The following is an 18,805-nucleotide window of genomic DNA, read 5'->3' on the forward strand; positions in this document are numbered from 1 at the left end:
GGGTTGTGTTCCATTTGTCCTCACCTTAATTCCTTCAATTAATAGTCTTAAATATCTACTTACTTTTATAACATAGGAAACAGTTTAAGTGCACTGGGAGTACCGGTACACCAGTTGTTTTAACCGTTGATCTAAATTATAAAAAATATATATAATATATATTAATTAAAATCAACGGTTAAAATAACTGGTGCACCAGTACTCCCCGATACACTTGAAATGTTTCCTATAACATATATTATATTATTATGTGTTCATGCGTTTTTATTTTTATTTTTCTCAAGGAAAAAAGTTAGTTTAGCTTCAAAGTTTTTATATAATTGAAAAGAAAATTAAATTGAATTTTTCAAAAGGATTATTATTAGTCGGTTTTTATAAGAAAGTTGCAAATATTTTTTTAAAATTTATCTAAATACATAAAAGTATGTTTTTTCTTTTCTTTTTCCATTGAAAAAGGTGACTAATTATATATGGACTTTAACATATGTATGTGTGGAGTTGAGCCACGTCTATGGTTAACTTTGAAGAAATAGTTCATTTTTTTCCTTTAAATTATAAATTATAAATTAAAAAAGTTTAAGGGCAGTCATTTTATTGAATTTTGGCTAGCATATAACTAGCAAAGAAAGGTGAGACATTAGATAAAATCTCACACTAATCTCACACCATTAAATCATCATTGATGACTATTTGATGACTACCAATTTATTTGAAATTTAATTCTATAATTTAAAATTATTATAATATATTAATAGAATAAAATTTAAACTTAAAGTAAATTTGAAAATCAGATCTCTTTTAGCTAATTTACAAATAAAAAATGAAAATTAGAATTTTTAAAAGAATTTAAATAATTTAATTTTAATTGTTCCAAAAAAAAAAAAAAAGAATTTAACTCTAGAGTAAATTCTAATTTCTAACATTTCAAACAAATTCTAAATAAATATTAGATTCGTGACAACTTAATTTTTGATTCGGATCGAATTAAGAGATACCGTTAAAAAAAAAAAAAGGATAGAAGATGGGCAACATTTTCCTTAGTTAATACACATAATTCTTCATCAATTATGCAGCCTTACACCAAACCAACAAATATCATCAACATATAGATTGAGTTTAGATAAGTTCGTCTAATTTTTAACGATATTAAATCCGAGTATCGAAAAATGAATACTACTTATATTTAAAAAAACTAGTCATAATTTAAGAGGAAAATTTTCATTTATATTTATAGTACATAAACAATATATATACATGGACCCCGGATTCCAAGTTTGACTCCATATATATAATAATAACAATAATAATTAAATTAAATCAGATTTCGCCACTCCACATACACCACAAAACACTGAACTAGCTTACTTGGTATTTGATAGAGACATTTTCCAAAAAAAAAATTACACTTGAAATAGAGGAAGATCCTCCACCATACATGCATGCACACTCTCCATTCCTTAGTGATTAAGAGAGAACACTTCAAAAGAGGGGGGAAAAAAGGAAAGATATACTTTATTTACTTTCTTGATTTTAGGTTAGGCATTCCTTCCAACGTAGACACAATTATTGTAACCTACAAAAATAAAAAAAAGATTGTAAAGTCAGCATGCTATTTTAGTGGGGGATGATCAATGAATCTAGGGTGGGGGAAAAAATGAAAAAGGCAGGAAAGAGATTTAATCATCCAATTAAACTTGGCTATGTGAATAAAAACAATTTAACTTTCTTTTATGTATACTTGAAGATCAATGTAAAAATGTTTTAGGTTTAATTACTCAATTGCTATTTATAGTTTTATCAAAATTTCAATTAGATCTCTGTATTTTTTTTTTAATTAGGTTTCTACACATTTTTCACTTTTATAATTAGGTATTTTTTATCTAAAAAACATTAAAATTAACCGAATATTTCTCCCAAAATACATGCGATTAAAGATCAAATTATGTTTTTAATTATGAATCCCTTCAATTTGCGAAAAAATATTCAATTAACTCTAATATTTTTTAGACTAAGAATGACCTAAGTATAAAATTAAAAGCAATGTAGGGAATAAAAACGTAATTGAAAAAAAAAATATAAGAACCTAATTACAAATTTGATAAAACTATAACGACCAACAGAATTAAACCAATATTTTATAATAAAATACACAGAAATAATGTTACCATAACATTTTCATGCAATTCATATTTATATAGGATCTTGTAAATACCACCACCAAAATCTAACATTTAGACAGAAAGGGATGAACAACCTAGTATTGTGTCAAAGATAACAATGAACGAACACATGGAACACTTAAGAATGAAGTCTTTTCCCATTAGATAGAGTCAAAAAAAAATCTTTTCAACAAAAAGATTCAAAAATAGTACGTAGGAAATTGCGAACGAATGAACTTACTTGGATTATTCGTGGACAGTACAGCTGTCTGCGAGAAATCACAAGTCAATGGACTCCTTCCAGCAGATTGATAGAAGAGATTCATGGCAAATGCAGCATGGTTTGAAAGTGTATTTGGTTCAAAACAAGCTCCACCAGGTTGTATTGGAGTACAATCAATACCTTGACCACAAGCATAGTCCAAGTTTGCTTGTAGCTGCACATCCGTTACACCGGATTTCGGCACACACCATGTTGATTTGTTTTGTGTTGTTGGCGGCCGTGGAGTCGCCGGAGATTTAGACATATCCGGAGTAGTCTTCAAACCAAAATTTTTAAGACATTAACATATATAATTGTTAAAACTTAAAACAACATTGTTGCTATTGCTATTACTAGAGTAACATTAAGGTGAGAACTGTAGAGAGTGTGATCATTAAAGGTTGCAAAAAAATGGCTTCATGGCCATTTGAGAATTGTGCTTTGTTTCGAGTTGGACTTGGCCCTGTTGATGCTGGAGTCACCGGAGGGTTTGACGACACGGCCGGTGTCGACGGAGGGTTTGAGTTCGGTACATCCGGTGTCATCGGAGATTTTGACACATCCGGACTCTTCAAATCAAATTAAAGAAATACATTGTCAAACACTACTACACACTATAAAGTCTAGAAAAAAAAAAACATAGCTTGTATTCTAAGACACAAATTTTCTTATATTTCTGGTCTTTGTATTTGTGTCTGATTTACCAAAAAAAAAACATAGCTTGTATTCTAAGACACTAGAAACCAACTTTTGCAACCAATATCAGCCAATTCTTTTGAAATTACTTAAAATTGGCTAATATTGACGAACTAAAAGTTGGTTCTCTATACTTTCTTCTAAGATAATTGATATGACGAGATATGAACAACACATAAACACAAACATTTTTCTTACACTAAGATTATGTCATAATTATATATGTAACCATAAAGTCATATAGAGAGTTATGGTCATACCGGTGCTACAACAGGGCTTGTGCTATTCTGTTGTGTCTGCTGTTTGGAGAGACCAGCATCATAGATCATGGATTGATCAGGGTTGAATAGACCAAAAGATCTCTCAGAAGTTGGTCCTGGCTTCAAATCCTCATCATACAATGCGAAGATGTAAGTGTCAACCGATTTCCCTGGCATCAATGGTGTCCCAACCATGGATCTAAGGTGCGCGATGAGGTTACCGTTGTAAGCCTTGGCGTTTTCAAGACTCGGACCAACCTCACTGCTGTCTCCTTTGTATGGCCAACCTGTCTCCGCAACCACGATCTCAACATCCTTAAACCCCATTGAGTTCAATGCAGAGCGGACAGCATCAACCTTCGTTCAACCAACAACCATGTTACGTGTACACAAAAATCAGGTACTAAATTACCTACCCAGAATGCTCAGTTAACTTCATATAAAGTTGATAGCTGAGAGTGTTAAATGATTTGACAGGTTTGACTAAATGTTTTCAGTTATCAACTTTCTATAAGATTAACTAATCATGAACTATGACGAGTCAAATATGACAAAATATGATTTTAAATTGCAATGGAGACCTGAGCATCAAACATGTTCATGTATTTGATATTGGTGTTGGGATCAAGTCTTCCAGCATTGGGTTGAAAGAGGCAAAAGGCCAAGTTATCTTGCCTCCCAGGATCATCTCTATAAGCAAAATAAGGGTAAGGGTTGATGGCAAACGGCGACCCCGTCGCATTGTTAAACGACAACAATCCTTGTAAAACGGTGGAGTATTCCGGGTGGAACCTCCCGGCAGACGGTGGCTCCGAGTCCTTCAAGACCGCCATTGAATGAACCGTTGACACCTGTATTAAATACCATACGAAATATATGTTAGAATACAAAATAACCGTATTAGTGACAACTTTTATGTAATATGTAATGTAATTTCAACAAAGTAACATGAGAATCAATAATTTGACTGATTTATTTATTGTTTAAATTTAAAACCAATAAAAATTTTCTTTGTTTCTAAAATTTTCCCCACATTAATAAAGATACTAATATACTATAGATTGAGTTGAGAGTTGAGACCTTAATCTTGCCTCCTAAATTGGCGGCATTAAGGGCATTTTGGACATTTTGAATGGCGGGGAGCATCTGGTTCATGAGATTTGGATCGTTTGAGGTTATAATCTCGTTACCAACGGTTATGAGGATGATGTTGCTGGCTGGGTAGAAAGGTACAACGTTGGAGCTCACCCAGTTTTTGGCATAGTTTGGATCCGATGCAAGTGATGGAATATCCCCATTTGCTGCTCCAATTACGATTCCTACAAAATGTTCAATACAACTTGTAAGTTGTTTTGAGTTGGAGAAAATTTACATGCAATTGTCTCTATGTGAATTCCATCCACAATACTGACAATTTAGTCAAATCTATCAAATTATATAACTATTTTCGACTATCAATTGAACACATACAACAGTATGCGAGTCTTACTTTTTAAGTTTAACCGGTCAATTAATTGTCCAATCACATTATCCATACTCAGTAATTCACCGAAATTGATATAAAATATAAAAATAAAAAATTAATTTTCAAAAACTTTTAAAATACCATAAAAATAACAATAATATATTACTTTTTATAAATTACAAACTACTCTAGTATTTAGCAAAATGACTGTGCATTTAGTCCCATTTTTTTTTGAAAATATTTAGATAATTATTCAAAAGGTTTATGAAAAAATTGGAGTAAAAAAATTCAAATCCAGATTTTTAATTTTTTAAAAAAATTTAGATCATTCGTAAAAGTAGCAAAAAAAAAAAAAAAAAACTTCATTGTCAAATTTTGAAAAATCTCAAGTTTTTAATTATGTTTACAAAAATTCGCAACAAAATATAATCTCTACAACTGTTTTTTAGAATATATATTTGGTTATTTTGTTATTTTAAAAACTTATTTATCAATAATATCTTTTGAAATCATTTTTGTAAACACTATAAACTTTTAAATATCATTTTAGGTACACATAGCCGTTGTAAAAGAGTATGTAACATAGGATGCAGAGTCAGGACAAGCAAAACAGAGTATAGTATGACTGTATCAGATGAATGTAAAGGGGTTCAAAACTTCCATCAAAATTTTAACCCTAACTTTGAATTACTTCATTTAGTTCCATGTTTTCTTTAATAAAGTAATTTGTAAATAAGTATTTGAGAAATGAAATTAAATAGGGCACAAGATATAAAATAAATTTTATTTCAGATTTTAATTTTAAAAATGTAGAGAGACTCGTTAACTTTACGTCAATTTAATAGTACAAGAAAATCGTTAGACGTCATTATTTAAGACTCTCAATTATCAATTATTTAATAACTATTTAATAACTTTCAGCTAATGAGTATAGTAAATAAAAAAAAAAATAGAAGTCAAGTTTTAATAATTGTTGTCAAATTTTTTTATTTTTTTTATAAGGTTTGAAATATTTAAATACGCACCAATTCCAGTGTTGGCGAGTGCTTTGATAATAGCAGGGTCGGAACCGTACAAGCGAACTTTTCCGATGGCGGTGGATTGGAGCAGCTTGGCGGTGGTTGACGGCGGTGGAAGGTTATCAGCCACCTGTCCATAGTTAACCCCTATGAATGATTCACCACCTGCAAATAACAACAACAATTTTTTATTCACTTTCATTTCCCTATGACGAGAGAGAGAGAGAGAGAGAGAGAGAGAAGTTAATTACTTGCGAGGTTGAATGCAAAGAAGAGAGAAAGAAGGAGAGTAAATGGATCAAGCTTCGTTGCCATGTTTTCAAATCTGAACTCAACGAAATCAAAGGAAAGAACTTGCAGATATATATAGAAGGAGTGAGTTTGGGTTAAAACTCAAAAATAAAAACAAAAATTAAAAAACCTGGAAAGTTCATAATACAGTGAGTAGTGACATTAAGATAAAAATAAATAAATAAAGAAAAAATATATATATTTTGTTTTTTTTTTTTTATCAAAGATAGGAGACTCGAACTTGTAACTTTTTAATTGAATATGGAAAGATTATGTCATTTGAGTTATAAGTCATTGGCAAATATATATATTTTGTTATGTTAGGCTAAATTATTTAATATAATATATGTCAATATCTTAGTTATTATTTATTAATTTTGTGCAAGTAGTTATCTAAATTTATTTGTGTACTTATTATTTTTTACTTTTATGTCTATTTGAGATAAATAATATTATATGTATATCAAAAATTAATTATTATATATAAGCTATTTGTATATTTTTAAAATATATTATATATTTTAATAAATATTTTAATTAATAATTGATTTAATGATTTTTTTTTATCAATTCGTCTCCATCAGATAGACTCATGGAATGGGTCTGGCGATTTCAGCTTAAAAAATTTTCTTTCATAACCAAAGATTATACTAATGTTAATTTATTTATATGCATTACGTATTTATGAGACCAGGCTAATATATATATAAAAAAAGAAATCGGTAAAATAAGTAAATAACTTGTGAAAATGATTATGGTTAGATTATAAAATATAACTTAATTTAGCTGAATAGTTAATTTATTCATTTTATTAAATACACTTTAGAAGTTTGAATTTCACTTTAGATATAACAATAGTTTATTAACAAGTAACAATTTTTAAATGGCGATATTTGGGAAAATCAAGCAATATCACGTTCAACTCAAAATTTTAAAATATCAAGTTAACGAATCTCTTATTTTATAATCTCTTTACTTTTTTTTATTTTTTTTGATTGTGACTAATTTTATGCACTCCTCACACTTGTAATATTAAAATTTACTTAAAAAAATTATAAAAATAATAGATGTTCAATGATTTTTGAATATATATGAACGTTATAAACATTTCTCATTCAAAACCGCCACAAAAAGTAAGTAACATATATGGCTGCTTTTGAATTTGAAAAAGTTAGAACACATGAATTGAACTCGTATGTACAAATAGTCAAATACAATAATACAATAACCACTTATTTATTTATTTTTTTTAGATGTGGATTACTAAGGAACTTTACCTTACATGTTAATCAAAGAACATTCTCTCAAGTATTGCATGAAGTCACATTAAAAGTTTGAATATGGTTTTGAACGACACATAAAGGAAAGTATTTTATTTTAGAATCATGCATTGTCCTCAAAAGCTGCATTCTTTGGTATCATATTTTGAGGCCTCTTAAAGGGGGTCCCCAATTTAAGTAGAAAGGGTAAGGAAACCATGCCAAGGTTAGCATAATATTCAGGCACCAACACTCTTCGAATTTTTAGCACTACTACACCTGCAAAAGAGAGTATACACAGGTTAGAATGGAACACTAGGATATTCTTCCAGATTAGAAAATTTAGAATTGGAGTTATCTTTATTACCGTAAAAAGATAATTAAGGTAAATAGTAATCTTAAAAATTTATCCGGATTAGAGTAAATTTATGCAAATTTACTTTAATTTTATCCGAGTTTATCCAAATTCAAGTTAATTAATAAGTTAATTCATTTGATTTTAGAAGTACAAATAGACATGGACAAAAGAAGAAGTTTCACTTAGTTCTTTACAATTTTATTTTTCTTTCTTTGAATGTAATGAATTTAGGTTGAAATCTTCCATTTTTTTTATCCTTGAGGTGGAGTGTGTCTGTATTGTTAATTTAGAGATTATGGTTTTATAATTGAAAATTGGCTACTTTGGATATTATTAAGGAATTCCAGATATCAATTTAAACCAAATTCAAGTTTGGTACATATCAGCATACAGCTAAAATGTCAATGTTTTAACAGAATTTCTGCGAGAAACTAACGGAGATTCACTTTTTCGAATTTCAGGAATTTAATTGGTCATTTTTAAAAGTCAAGGACTAAATAACAGCGATTTGAAATTAATGGACCATTTTGAGTATTTACTTTTTTATCTAATAAAATTTTACCTACTTTTAATAAAAAAAAAAAGTTAATTAATTTGATTACTCCAAATTTTAAATTTAACTCAAAAGTTTAACGGTATTTTTTAACAATAGAATTTATTTCATTTTTATTTATTTAAAAAAAAAACCTCTTATACCTAAGAAGAGGCAATATTTATTTATACATCTTTTTGAAGAATAAGAGGAGCGACAATAATTTTGGCAATGGCATCCACACAGATTTCCAATTCAAACCATCAAACACGCCAAGTGCAAATTTGCTATATATTACGCCATAGAATACCAAACTCAATTATTTAAGGTCAAATAATGTTTAGCCTTTAGCAACAAAAAAAGGTTAAAAACAAAAAGAGGCAAATAATAGAAGATGTTTTGAGTGCTCGTTTTCCTCTTTTCGCTTGGCTCCACAATTAAAGTTACAAGATGAAACTAAAGTTGCATACGAGTTTTTCTCTCGACAAGGTGTTTTTCGGCAATGTATATGGGCCATGGTCACCACTTTGGGTTGAATAATTGTTCCACTCTCATTTCTTAATTCATAAGTTTTCCAATCAAACATACATAAGTACGTAACCATGTAAAATTGCTACGGTAGTTTAGTAATAAAATATAACAAAGGAGTATCATTATCAATTAGAGAGTAACAACATAGCACTCCCACTTTAAGATGCTTTTTAATTTATTTGTTTCTATAAATAAGAACGAAATATTTTATTGTGTAACTAGAATTTAAAATTCATCACTGTGTGATTTAAATAAATGAGTGAATATATGACAATATAATTTATGAAGTAAGGATACTTGTTGAGTTGTTATATCGGCGTGTTGAATACATTTTAGACATGACATTTATTAACACTTGTCCGATATGTTTCTGTTATGTCTTACCGTGTTTTAATAACAAAAATTTATAGACACGCTTGCATGTCTTTATGTATCAGTGTGTCGAGTTTTATTTTTAACATGTACCTTTAAAATGAGGTTTTGATAAATAATAATAAAAAAGACTTAAAAAATAGTCAAAAAATTATTTGATATTTTAATATCAATAAAATATCAAATATAGTTATAATTTATCTAAAAAATAATTATTTTATATATATATATATATATATATATATATTACATACATTTATTTAAAAATAAAAATATAATCACCTATATTCTAAATCAAAAACAAAATCAAATACAGCAGTGGGATGGGGAGGGTAGTGATCCCATTGCATAGTTTCCCAAATACATTAAAGCCCAATAAACTTGGTCATTAGAGGCTTCAAAAAATATGGCCCAATACCAAAATGTGGCCCAAAACAAAAAATATCTAGGCTGTTATCGAGAACCTTCTTTCCGTTTTAGACCGGAATTCCTTAACTAGTACGAACACATGGCACACCGACTCGGCGTTTGATTCGGGAACTACCTCATCCAATCTCCACCGTTCCATCTATTTATAACTAACCCATCGCAGCCGTTGATTCACTCAGATTCCACTATATAAAACGACCTTAACCTTTTCTCCCTCCACAATCGTCAGAGACGCGCGCGTAAATCCCAATCGACGCCATAACAACCCTTCTCTCCCTCTCTGCGATGCGGTCAAAGCCATGTTTCCGTATCTGTTATCACGGATCAAACCTCGATCTGGCTATTAGGCATGGATCATTGAAGGATCTCTCCATGGATCGGTTTCGATCGCGTTGAATGGTTCTGGTTCGAGGCATCTTGGATCTGTTTTGGATTTTCGACGATTTGAAGAATCTGATCGTGTTTTCTTAGCAAGGTAAGTTGGATCCGTTTTCTTTTTTTATGTGCACTTAATTTTGATTGAATTTGTTTTCTGATTATTCCTTTGTGGTAACTGTTAGGGTTTTGGTTGCGCGGAGCTGATGATCGTTGATTTTTCTTGTGGATTGTGGCGGTGAAGGATCTCATCCGGTGGTTCTTGGAGGCAGAGGGTTTTCCGCGGCGGAATTTGGCGGTAGAGGATCTGGATCTTTCTGGAAATTAACAGTTTTAACACATGGATGCGCGATCTTTGTTGTATCAATCAATAAAAAGGTGTTATATGGAATGTTATGTGGAACTGAATGGAGGTTAGGGTTTTGGGAGAAAGATATGTCTTAGGCGTATTGATGCAGCCTTAAAGGTATATGATCTTGTTAGTTTTTTATTTTTTCATTCTTTTGTTACCATCAGGCCTTTGCCATGTCAGGTGCGCTTGCATGGCAGGTCAAAAAAAAGATAATAAAAGAAGTTTTGTTTGTGTTTTAGGGGGAGAGTTTTTTTGGGGGCTTGTTACATTTTTTTATGCCCCCAAGCTCTCTCCCTGTGTGCGTGTGTTGTCTCTCTCTCTCTCTCTCTCTCTCTCTCTCTCTCTTCTATGCCCTTATGAATTCTATCACACACGCCTTAAATCCTCTCGCTATGGAAGCAACTTGCAATTAAAACTGGTTAATCCAGTTGGAACCGGTACAATACATGTTCACAACTCCAATAAGGTAACACGTTATAAGGTACACCATGCTAAACACTTATTTATTTCATGTTTTAATTTTTAAATTCCTTAGGGATTATATATCTTAAAAGTTACTATGCGTTTTATTGTTCTTGTGATATATCTCTCTGTATAGCGTAAGTAAACATGTTTCTTTAAAGCTTCCCTCTATTTAATTCAGTTTTAATTTAGATTTAGATTCACATTCTACAGAGGATGAAAAATTAAAAATAATCTTTAATTTTCAACAAATTTTCAAACTATTTTTAATAGCTAAACATCTACTGTTATTTTTAAATGATTTAACAATGAAATTTTATTTTTACAAATGTTGGGTTATACATGTATAAAAGTTTTATTCTATACCTCGCGTGGATAGTCCATTATAATGGATCTCTTGCAATTATGTTAATGTAAAATATGGTATTGTATTCCTAAATCAACATTCTAAATAAGAATTAGTCTTTAATCCAAAGGCCGTAGAAGCACTAAATAATTCTAATTATTTAGTAATTACCAATCTCCTTTGCAAGATAGCATCCTCATTTGTAACATCTATCATGCCCACAATTTAACTATTGATACGGATTCCAATTATGCTGTACGCCTAGTAGTATTTTTGATCAAATGCCAGTGTGTGTTCTATTCCATTGTTACAATTTTAAAAGGAATTTATCTTAACAATATGGAATATGTTACATGAGTACATATGATTACCTAAGTACATATTCGGAATGCGTATTAGAAGGGCTCATGTCGTATTATATATTATTTTTCACTAAAGCAGTTGCAGTATATAACTTATATTTAAGTTTACTAAGTTCTTTCAATTATATTTATGGGGAGTGTGCCAATGTATCATAGTTATTTTTCACTAGTTGGCCGTATCATATATTAGGGATATATCGTTCTTTTGTAAAGTCTGTGTATGCAGCTGAGTTAGTGGTTCTTAATGTACATTTAAGGACTGTATTCCATGTTAGAGGCATAACCCGATTGTTGACTATCAAGCAAGGATAGTACGGGTGGAGCACCTTTCTCTCCAGGTGGTATTTGAGCGAGGATTGCTGGAGATGGACTGTGTCTTCCTGAATCCAGTATTTTAGGATGCGCTTACCGGAGTAAACAAGCAATCTGCTGCGGATGTCCTATGGAGGAAGGTTATTTGAAGCCTTGCCAGAGGTATTTAGAATCTTGTCTTTATCCCCAACGATTTCACTGGATTAGTGGCAAGTGATGATTGTTCTATGCTGATCTTCAGGTGCCTTCCGAGATTTGGAAGCTTTGCAAGGGTTCATTTCATGAACACCCATATCTAAGGTATGGTATCGTTTGGAGGTTCTACGAACTGTACTTCTCTTAAAAGCGTCAGCTGGATTTGCCTGATTTCAATTTTTAATTAACGCATACCTATTTCATGTGAAACAGGTTAATGTTCACTGGTTCTTGCTTAGACAGCAATTTCAAGCAAATTTTGGAGTGAGTTGCCTCTCACCATAGCTTGGCGACATCTCTTGCATCAACATTTGGCGATTCCGCTGTAAATATAAAACCTTCGTGGATACTGTTGCTCAACACTTAACAGCAACCCGATACATATTTCAGATGACACGCACCAGCGATATTGAATCCTTTTGCTTGCTGCTTGCTGTACTTACATTCAGATAGGCACACTCCGACGTTATTGAATCATAAATAAACCCCAGTCGTTAGCATTAAATCTCTTGCTCCTGCTATAGTTTTGGGGTATACGGTATAATCTCTGCTAATTATTTTCGTAAAGTTTATTTCACCGTCATTTGTTTGAAAGTTAGTCTCATAATTTGTAAGTATCCATCTTTTAAGTTGGTTTCAGTAAGTCCTGTCATGTCTGGTGTACATTATTCAAACAAAGTGCCCCCAGTGTGCGAGGCTCTGCTTGTAGATTGTATTTCGTTTCTAGCTTTTGATAGCCATTTATTTTATGAGGTATTTTCAGAAGAGAAGGATTATAGCGTCATTTAGTCCGGCTTTTGTTCTAGTTAGACCTACCCAAAAAAAAAAATAATTATAAAACCTACGTCGTTTTTATCATTTTTATGTTTCTTTTTGTCACAAGGCCGAAGCTTTACAGTTGGAAAATGGCTTTTATGGAAAACTGGGTCTTTAAGCCGCTAGAAAACTTTCTCCAGATTAATCTCTCAATTTTTTCGGGTCTAGTTAGATTAATCTCTCTTTTAAGTGAGGTAATTTTCAATGAGTTGGATGTGGTGGTGCATTGCTAATGGATCCATGAGCTCAAGTCGGTATGAGCGCCCAAACTGCTACGTCTGGGAGGATGGTGGTTCGACTCCACCTGGATCCGCTTTTTCTAACTTCGGTTCCACCATGTCTCTCCATTTCAAATTAAAGGAAATGCTAATCCAAGCACGAAAGTTAGGAAATGCTAATTCAAACAAGAAAGTTCAGTCAAAAAAGTAAAATAGAGAAAGTAACATTGACTCTGGAAGTTTTATTTTATTAATTTATACTCAATGCTCTAACTATGGGTGGAGGTACTTCTGTACTTCTGTATTACAGGTGAAGCGTTTGCCGACAGAAGCAATTTGATGAAAGATGAAACGATAACATGGTCATCATCTTAAGGTCCCCAGGAAAAAGATATGGTCTTTACTTTCTGACGGTAATATTTTAGACAGAATTGTCAAGTTAAGGAGATCGATCAAACAGTGGAATGTCGTCCAACAAGCCAAGCTAAGCTGATGTTATCTTACGGTATGCAGATTGAAATGCAGGCCAAGCTGGAATGGTTTTGCAGGTGTCTATCTCATAATTTATAAGCTTTCATTACCATCAATATCATCAAGAATACACGAGCCCACTTGCTTATAATATATTCCTTGTTGATATTGCAAGTGTCTATTTCAGAATTTATTTAATGTTTAGTATCTAACTATATATATGGAATATAGAAACAGAAAATGATTATCACACATGAATGATAGAGTACTTTAGATTGATCGAAAATATATGTTCAGTTCTAATTATGTATATATGGATTAAAATATTATTAGAAATAAAATAATTAATATCAAAGTAAGTTACATATGTTTTTGCAAGTTATCCTTGTTAACATACATGCTTGTGCGTTTACTTTGTTTATTATCTGAAAATCAGCATCGCCACACTAAAGAGCTGGTCAACAATAGAATTGAATGAAAGGGATAATATACATGCATTTTCATCATTTCTAATTTTAAATTGATGTGTTAATCATTAAAGCGACAAATACTATTATAAAATAACAGGAATTAAAAGTCCCAAAAATATTCTGTATTTTCAGACAAAATGAAAATTTGATTGTTAGTATAAATGAAAATTTGAAACTGAAATTGTTAGTATAAATGAAAATTAGATATTTTTAAATTATATAAGTTATTGTTAGAAGCTAATTATAATTTAGTGTTTTTAGATAGTGTTATTTATAGTGAAAATGAGATTTAGTATATATGTTAGAAGCTAATTATAATTTACTTTTTTGGGTATTAGTAATAAATATTAGTATGTTAATTATCATTAAAATTATGAATTACGTAGGTTTTTTTACCAAAGATAAGGAGATTCGAATTCGCGACCTCTAAATGAGTATAGAGAGACTATGTCATTTGAGTTATAACTCATTGGTTATGAATTAATAGTTGTTAGAAATTAGAATGGATTAAATTGATTTAATAATGTAATTGATGGAAATTATAATATTTTAGGTTTTGTGGATAATTTTATTAATTGGGTTAGTTTGTGTTTTTGTATGTATGTATTTATATATTTTTGGTAAAATTTATTTATTAATTATATTTGTTAATATTTGTTTTAGGAATATATTAGACTAAAATTTGTTTAGATCTTTTTAATAATGAAATGAAATGAGTTAATAATGATGGTAATTAATTATGTTTAACTTGTAAACTTAATATTAATATTTTTGTAAATTTAATATGAATAGTTTTAGTTTAGTATTTTTTATTTTATTTTAATTATTTGTGTTAATATTTGTCTACGTTTTGTAGAGTTCAGTTATTTACAAGTGTTGACATGTAAGTATGTGACAATCTACTTCTATTGATACAAACATTAATTTAGAAATTTAACTGAATTTTTAATATTAATCTATCATATAAATATTCAAATTATATATATGTGTTTAGGTATTTAAAAAATTTCAGTGCATGCATATTAAAGATGATTCTTTAAACAGATGCTGGTTTGTTAGTCTGTCACATTTGCTTCCATGCTGTGATCATCTTCGTCATCATTATTGTGATATTCACATTCGATATTTCGGTCGTCTTGGAGTTATTTGAACTCAACATACAATTCGATCAATTTGAAAACATCTCCTACATGCTCATTTCGTCAGTGATATAATTCGTTTGGAATTGAACAAACTTATCAAATACTGATATAAGATGCCTATACAAAATATATGATATCCTCTTCAAGTGTTTGTAATAAAATTTGATTATGATAATATATTCTTAAAATAATTATATTATCTATTTTAACTTTATTCACTATGATTTACTTTCACTTATTTAAAGCAGAAGAAGAGATGGAAGAAATGGTGAAAACAAAAAAAAAAGTGATGAGCAATTGATAAAGGCATATTATTGGAATATATATATAAATATATTAGACCGTCCGATTTGTACTTTTCAATTACCTAGTCAGATCCAACGTTTTAGGTTTTCTAATTTAAAAAAATTTGAAACACCACAACTCAGACTCTAATTGGATTCTAATTTTTGTATTATGTTAAATTTTTAAATTCTTCTAAAAAAAAATCGAACTGTCTGATTTTTCTTCGCTCATCTATCATCAAATTAGACCAGCCAATTTAATTACATATAATAAAGTAAAATAAACACCACACCAGGAAAAAAACACACATAGGGTCCCAATATCAATGCATAACATTCAATGTTAGGCCATATCCAAAAAAACAGCCTTTGATAGATTGATAGACTTAGAATTCTAACAAAATCAGTCATGTTGGTTATAAAGTCCTTAAAAATGCGTATGCAACGGATTAGGGCAACAACCAATTGCACAAAGCTGGTCCTGGTCCTAATTTTTTTAATGCGCTGATAAGAAATAAGAGAAATGTGGGTGACAACGGAGTGGATAGGAGTGGATTTTTTGTTCTATTCGATTCTGCTTTGTCCTACAATAATTTGCATAAAATTTGTCCCACTCTTACTCGTGAATAGTAAAAAGAATCCAAATTTGCTCATGTGGATACCCATTCCGTCTCTACTTGTCTTTATAATTATTAAAATGTAATAAATAAAATAAAATTTCAAAATTTATATAACTATCATTACATACATAATATAAATTAGAGTGAATACTCCATCCGATTCCTGACAATTATCTCGAAAAGACAACGAGACCTCCAAGAAAAAGAACATCTAATTCGGTCCGTGATATTTTTTTTGGGACTGATTAGTCCCTGTGCCAAAAAAACAACATTGACTTTTTTTTGGCACAGGAGACTCGTCCTTTCGAGGTAATTGTCTGGGTTTTTTATTTATCAAGGATTTCGTTGTCTTTCGAAGTAATTGTCAGGGAGCTGTTTTGAGTTTTTCTCTATAAATTAAAGTAAAATTTTAAATATAATACAATATTATTAATCATTTTACTAATTATTTTATATATATTACACATATTATATATTAAAATTATATATATTATAAATATACCGGAGTGGATAAAGACATATAGTATCTAAATTCGGTTCTGCTCCGTTCAAGAACCTGCCTTGCTAAAAATTCACCCCAGTACGGGACAGATAATTACGCACTCTGAACAGATAAAGATGAGATGGGTACCAACGGATTTAAGTGATGTTGCCATTCCTATATATAACTAAGAATATTAATTTTGTAATATTTTTCAAAAGAATAAATCAACATGTTCGTCAATAAATGCGAATTCTAATTGTCAAGAATCTCAAGATAGCCAATATTTTCGGTGCATGTTGAGTGGGAAGTGGCAGGAGAATGTACTTGAAGCAACCTACTTTAATCTAATTCATTTTATTTACTTTTTTATTTTCGGGTCAAAGCCGCCTTAGTATTTCTCAAGACGTATATTTTGGGGTTGAATAAATCAAACGCATTTTCTCAGATTAAATATATTTATAAGCCCTAGTTTATTTGGTTAAAAACGAAGCAACAGATAATAATTACAAGCTGATAGTGAACCAAATAAGATATTCCATTGTTTCAGGCAAATAATTCACCTTTCTAAATCGGAGTATTTTGACTCGGTCCTCAAAGGCAATATAGCCTTCAATTTAAAAACATATTCATCTCTAAAGAAATAAGAAAAATAAAGGTGAATTTTGATTCCTTTAGGATAGTGGTTAGATGACTAATAACTTAAGAGTGGTTTATGAGATTAACTTTGTACACTAAAATTGTCTCTAAATTTCAGATATCACATTATTTAACCACGGATAATAGAGTGACAATATGTCATCATTGCGGGTAATTCAATTGGTCATTGAATATTTATTAAGCGATTTATTTAGTCATTGAAATTAAAAGATGTGGACTAAATTAGTTTTTATTTTTTTAAAACAAGTTATCTAGTGTAAATTTAGAGACCAACTTAAGTCATGTACAATAATATATGAACAAAATATATTGTAACATGTAGTCTAAATTAATATTTGAACAAATTATATTTTACGTTACTAAAAGGCATGTCATTACTCTATTATATAATATATTAGACAAATCATAACGTGATACATGTTATTGAGTGACATAATTAATATGAATCAAGTTGATCAATCTTAAAAACGCTTTTAGTATTATTGAAATTTTGAATACAATTTTACTATAAAAGACCAAGCATTAGTGGTGGTTAGATATTTCCAATTATGGAATTGATGGAGAATCCGTGATGGTTGAGTCAATTTGTTGATTAATATGGTGGGGTAATAATACAGTTGTAGTAGTATATGAACATTCTTTGCGTGTCATTTATTCTTCATTTGTTGGCATGCAAAAGTAGAAGGAAGTAAATCATCTTATAATTATGACAAATGACTCATCAATATCACTACTTTGTGGTGGAAATTGGAATAAGGGAAAGGATGCAAGATTTTTATTTGGTTGGCTTAGACTTTTTCTCATGACTTTGCCACATGTAAGTGGAATCAATGCCCCCATTTACCAGGCACTAAGATATTATAAGAATTGTTAGGGCAAAAACAGATAGTAGAATTTTATTTTATTTATAATATAATATGATAAGAATTTAATTTTTATACACTAAATGTGTAAAACCTTTTACATTACAACCAGTTATGTTGACTATTTACGCGTTCAGTATAAAAGATAATTATTTTTGTTAATGTGACATTATGTGATTGGATACACATGAAAAATAATTTTACACTGAGATGCATCAAAATTAAATTCATATTATAATATAATATTTGTTATATTAAAAAAGGAAACAAGAGAGAAAATAGTAATGAAATATAAATTAATTTTTTTTAACATATTAAATTAAATTATGAATACTCTTTTTTAATACCCCCTAATAATTTCCTTTGGGCCAAGTAAAAAAAAGAATCATACACTAGTACTTGTCACATTGTCACCTAATATTTCTCTTGGTGTTTTGTGAAGTGGGGGCTACTATTCCTTTTTTTTTTTTTTATAGCAAGAGCAACCCTCTTCTTTGAATAACATTAATCAAAATTGAAAACTGAATATTGTCCAAAGTATCAAATAATTTTCTTAATTCTGAATATTACTTGTAAATTGTAACAGTTTCAAGAAGCTATTGAAATGGGACAAAATGATAACACTTTCCTCAATCGTACAGCTTTGGGAGGCATAAATTATTAAATTTTGTGTTTGTTATATAAATGTACTAATACTATTAATTAATACAGATTTAAAAGGTACAATTTTTTTTAAAATAAAA

At 30.0% G+C, this 18,805-nt stretch overlaps 1 protein-coding gene and 1 long non-coding RNA gene across 3 annotated transcripts; one reads left to right on the forward strand and one right to left on the reverse strand.

Moving 5' to 3' along the window:
* Positions 1–1,201: 1,201 nt before the first annotated feature.
* Positions 1,202–6,306, reverse strand: LOC107605744 (glucan endo-1,3-beta-glucosidase 7). Of its 2 annotated transcripts, none has more exons than XR_015885867.1 (7): positions 6,113–6,306; positions 5,868–6,026; positions 4,458–4,696; positions 3,959–4,228; positions 3,378–3,734; positions 2,401–2,990; positions 1,202–1,573 (listed from the first exon to the last, which is right to left on the reverse strand). XR_015885867.1 is itself a non-coding variant. In XM_016307715.3 (7 exons), the coding sequence occupies exons 1-7, from the start codon at positions 6,174–6,176 to the stop codon at positions 1,536–1,538; spliced, it is 1,425 nt and encodes a 474-aa protein (XP_016163201.1). In that variant the 5' UTR covers positions 6,177–6,268; the 3' UTR covers positions 1,202–1,535. The 2 variants fall into 2 exon arrangements, 1 of the variants encoding a protein (XP_016163201.1); XM_016307715.3 differs by having other exon boundaries at positions 2,401–2,698; positions 6,113–6,268.
* Positions 6,307–9,851: 3,545 nt separating this feature from the next.
* LOC107605746 (uncharacterized) lies at positions 9,852–12,802 on the forward strand. The gene is made up of 4 exons (XR_001612553.3): positions 9,852–10,108; positions 10,194–12,004; positions 12,084–12,142; positions 12,251–12,802. It is a non-coding gene; the product is annotated as an uncharacterized LOC107605746 (long non-coding RNA).
* The last annotated feature ends 6,003 nt before the right edge of the window (positions 12,803–18,805 follow it).

Source organism: Arachis ipaensis, chromosome B6 (assembly GCF_059453495.1).
Source record: "Arachis ipaensis isolate K30076 ecotype BB chromosome B6, ASM5945349v1, whole genome shotgun sequence".
NCBI lineage: Eukaryota > Viridiplantae > Streptophyta > Magnoliopsida > Fabales > Fabaceae > Arachis > Arachis ipaensis.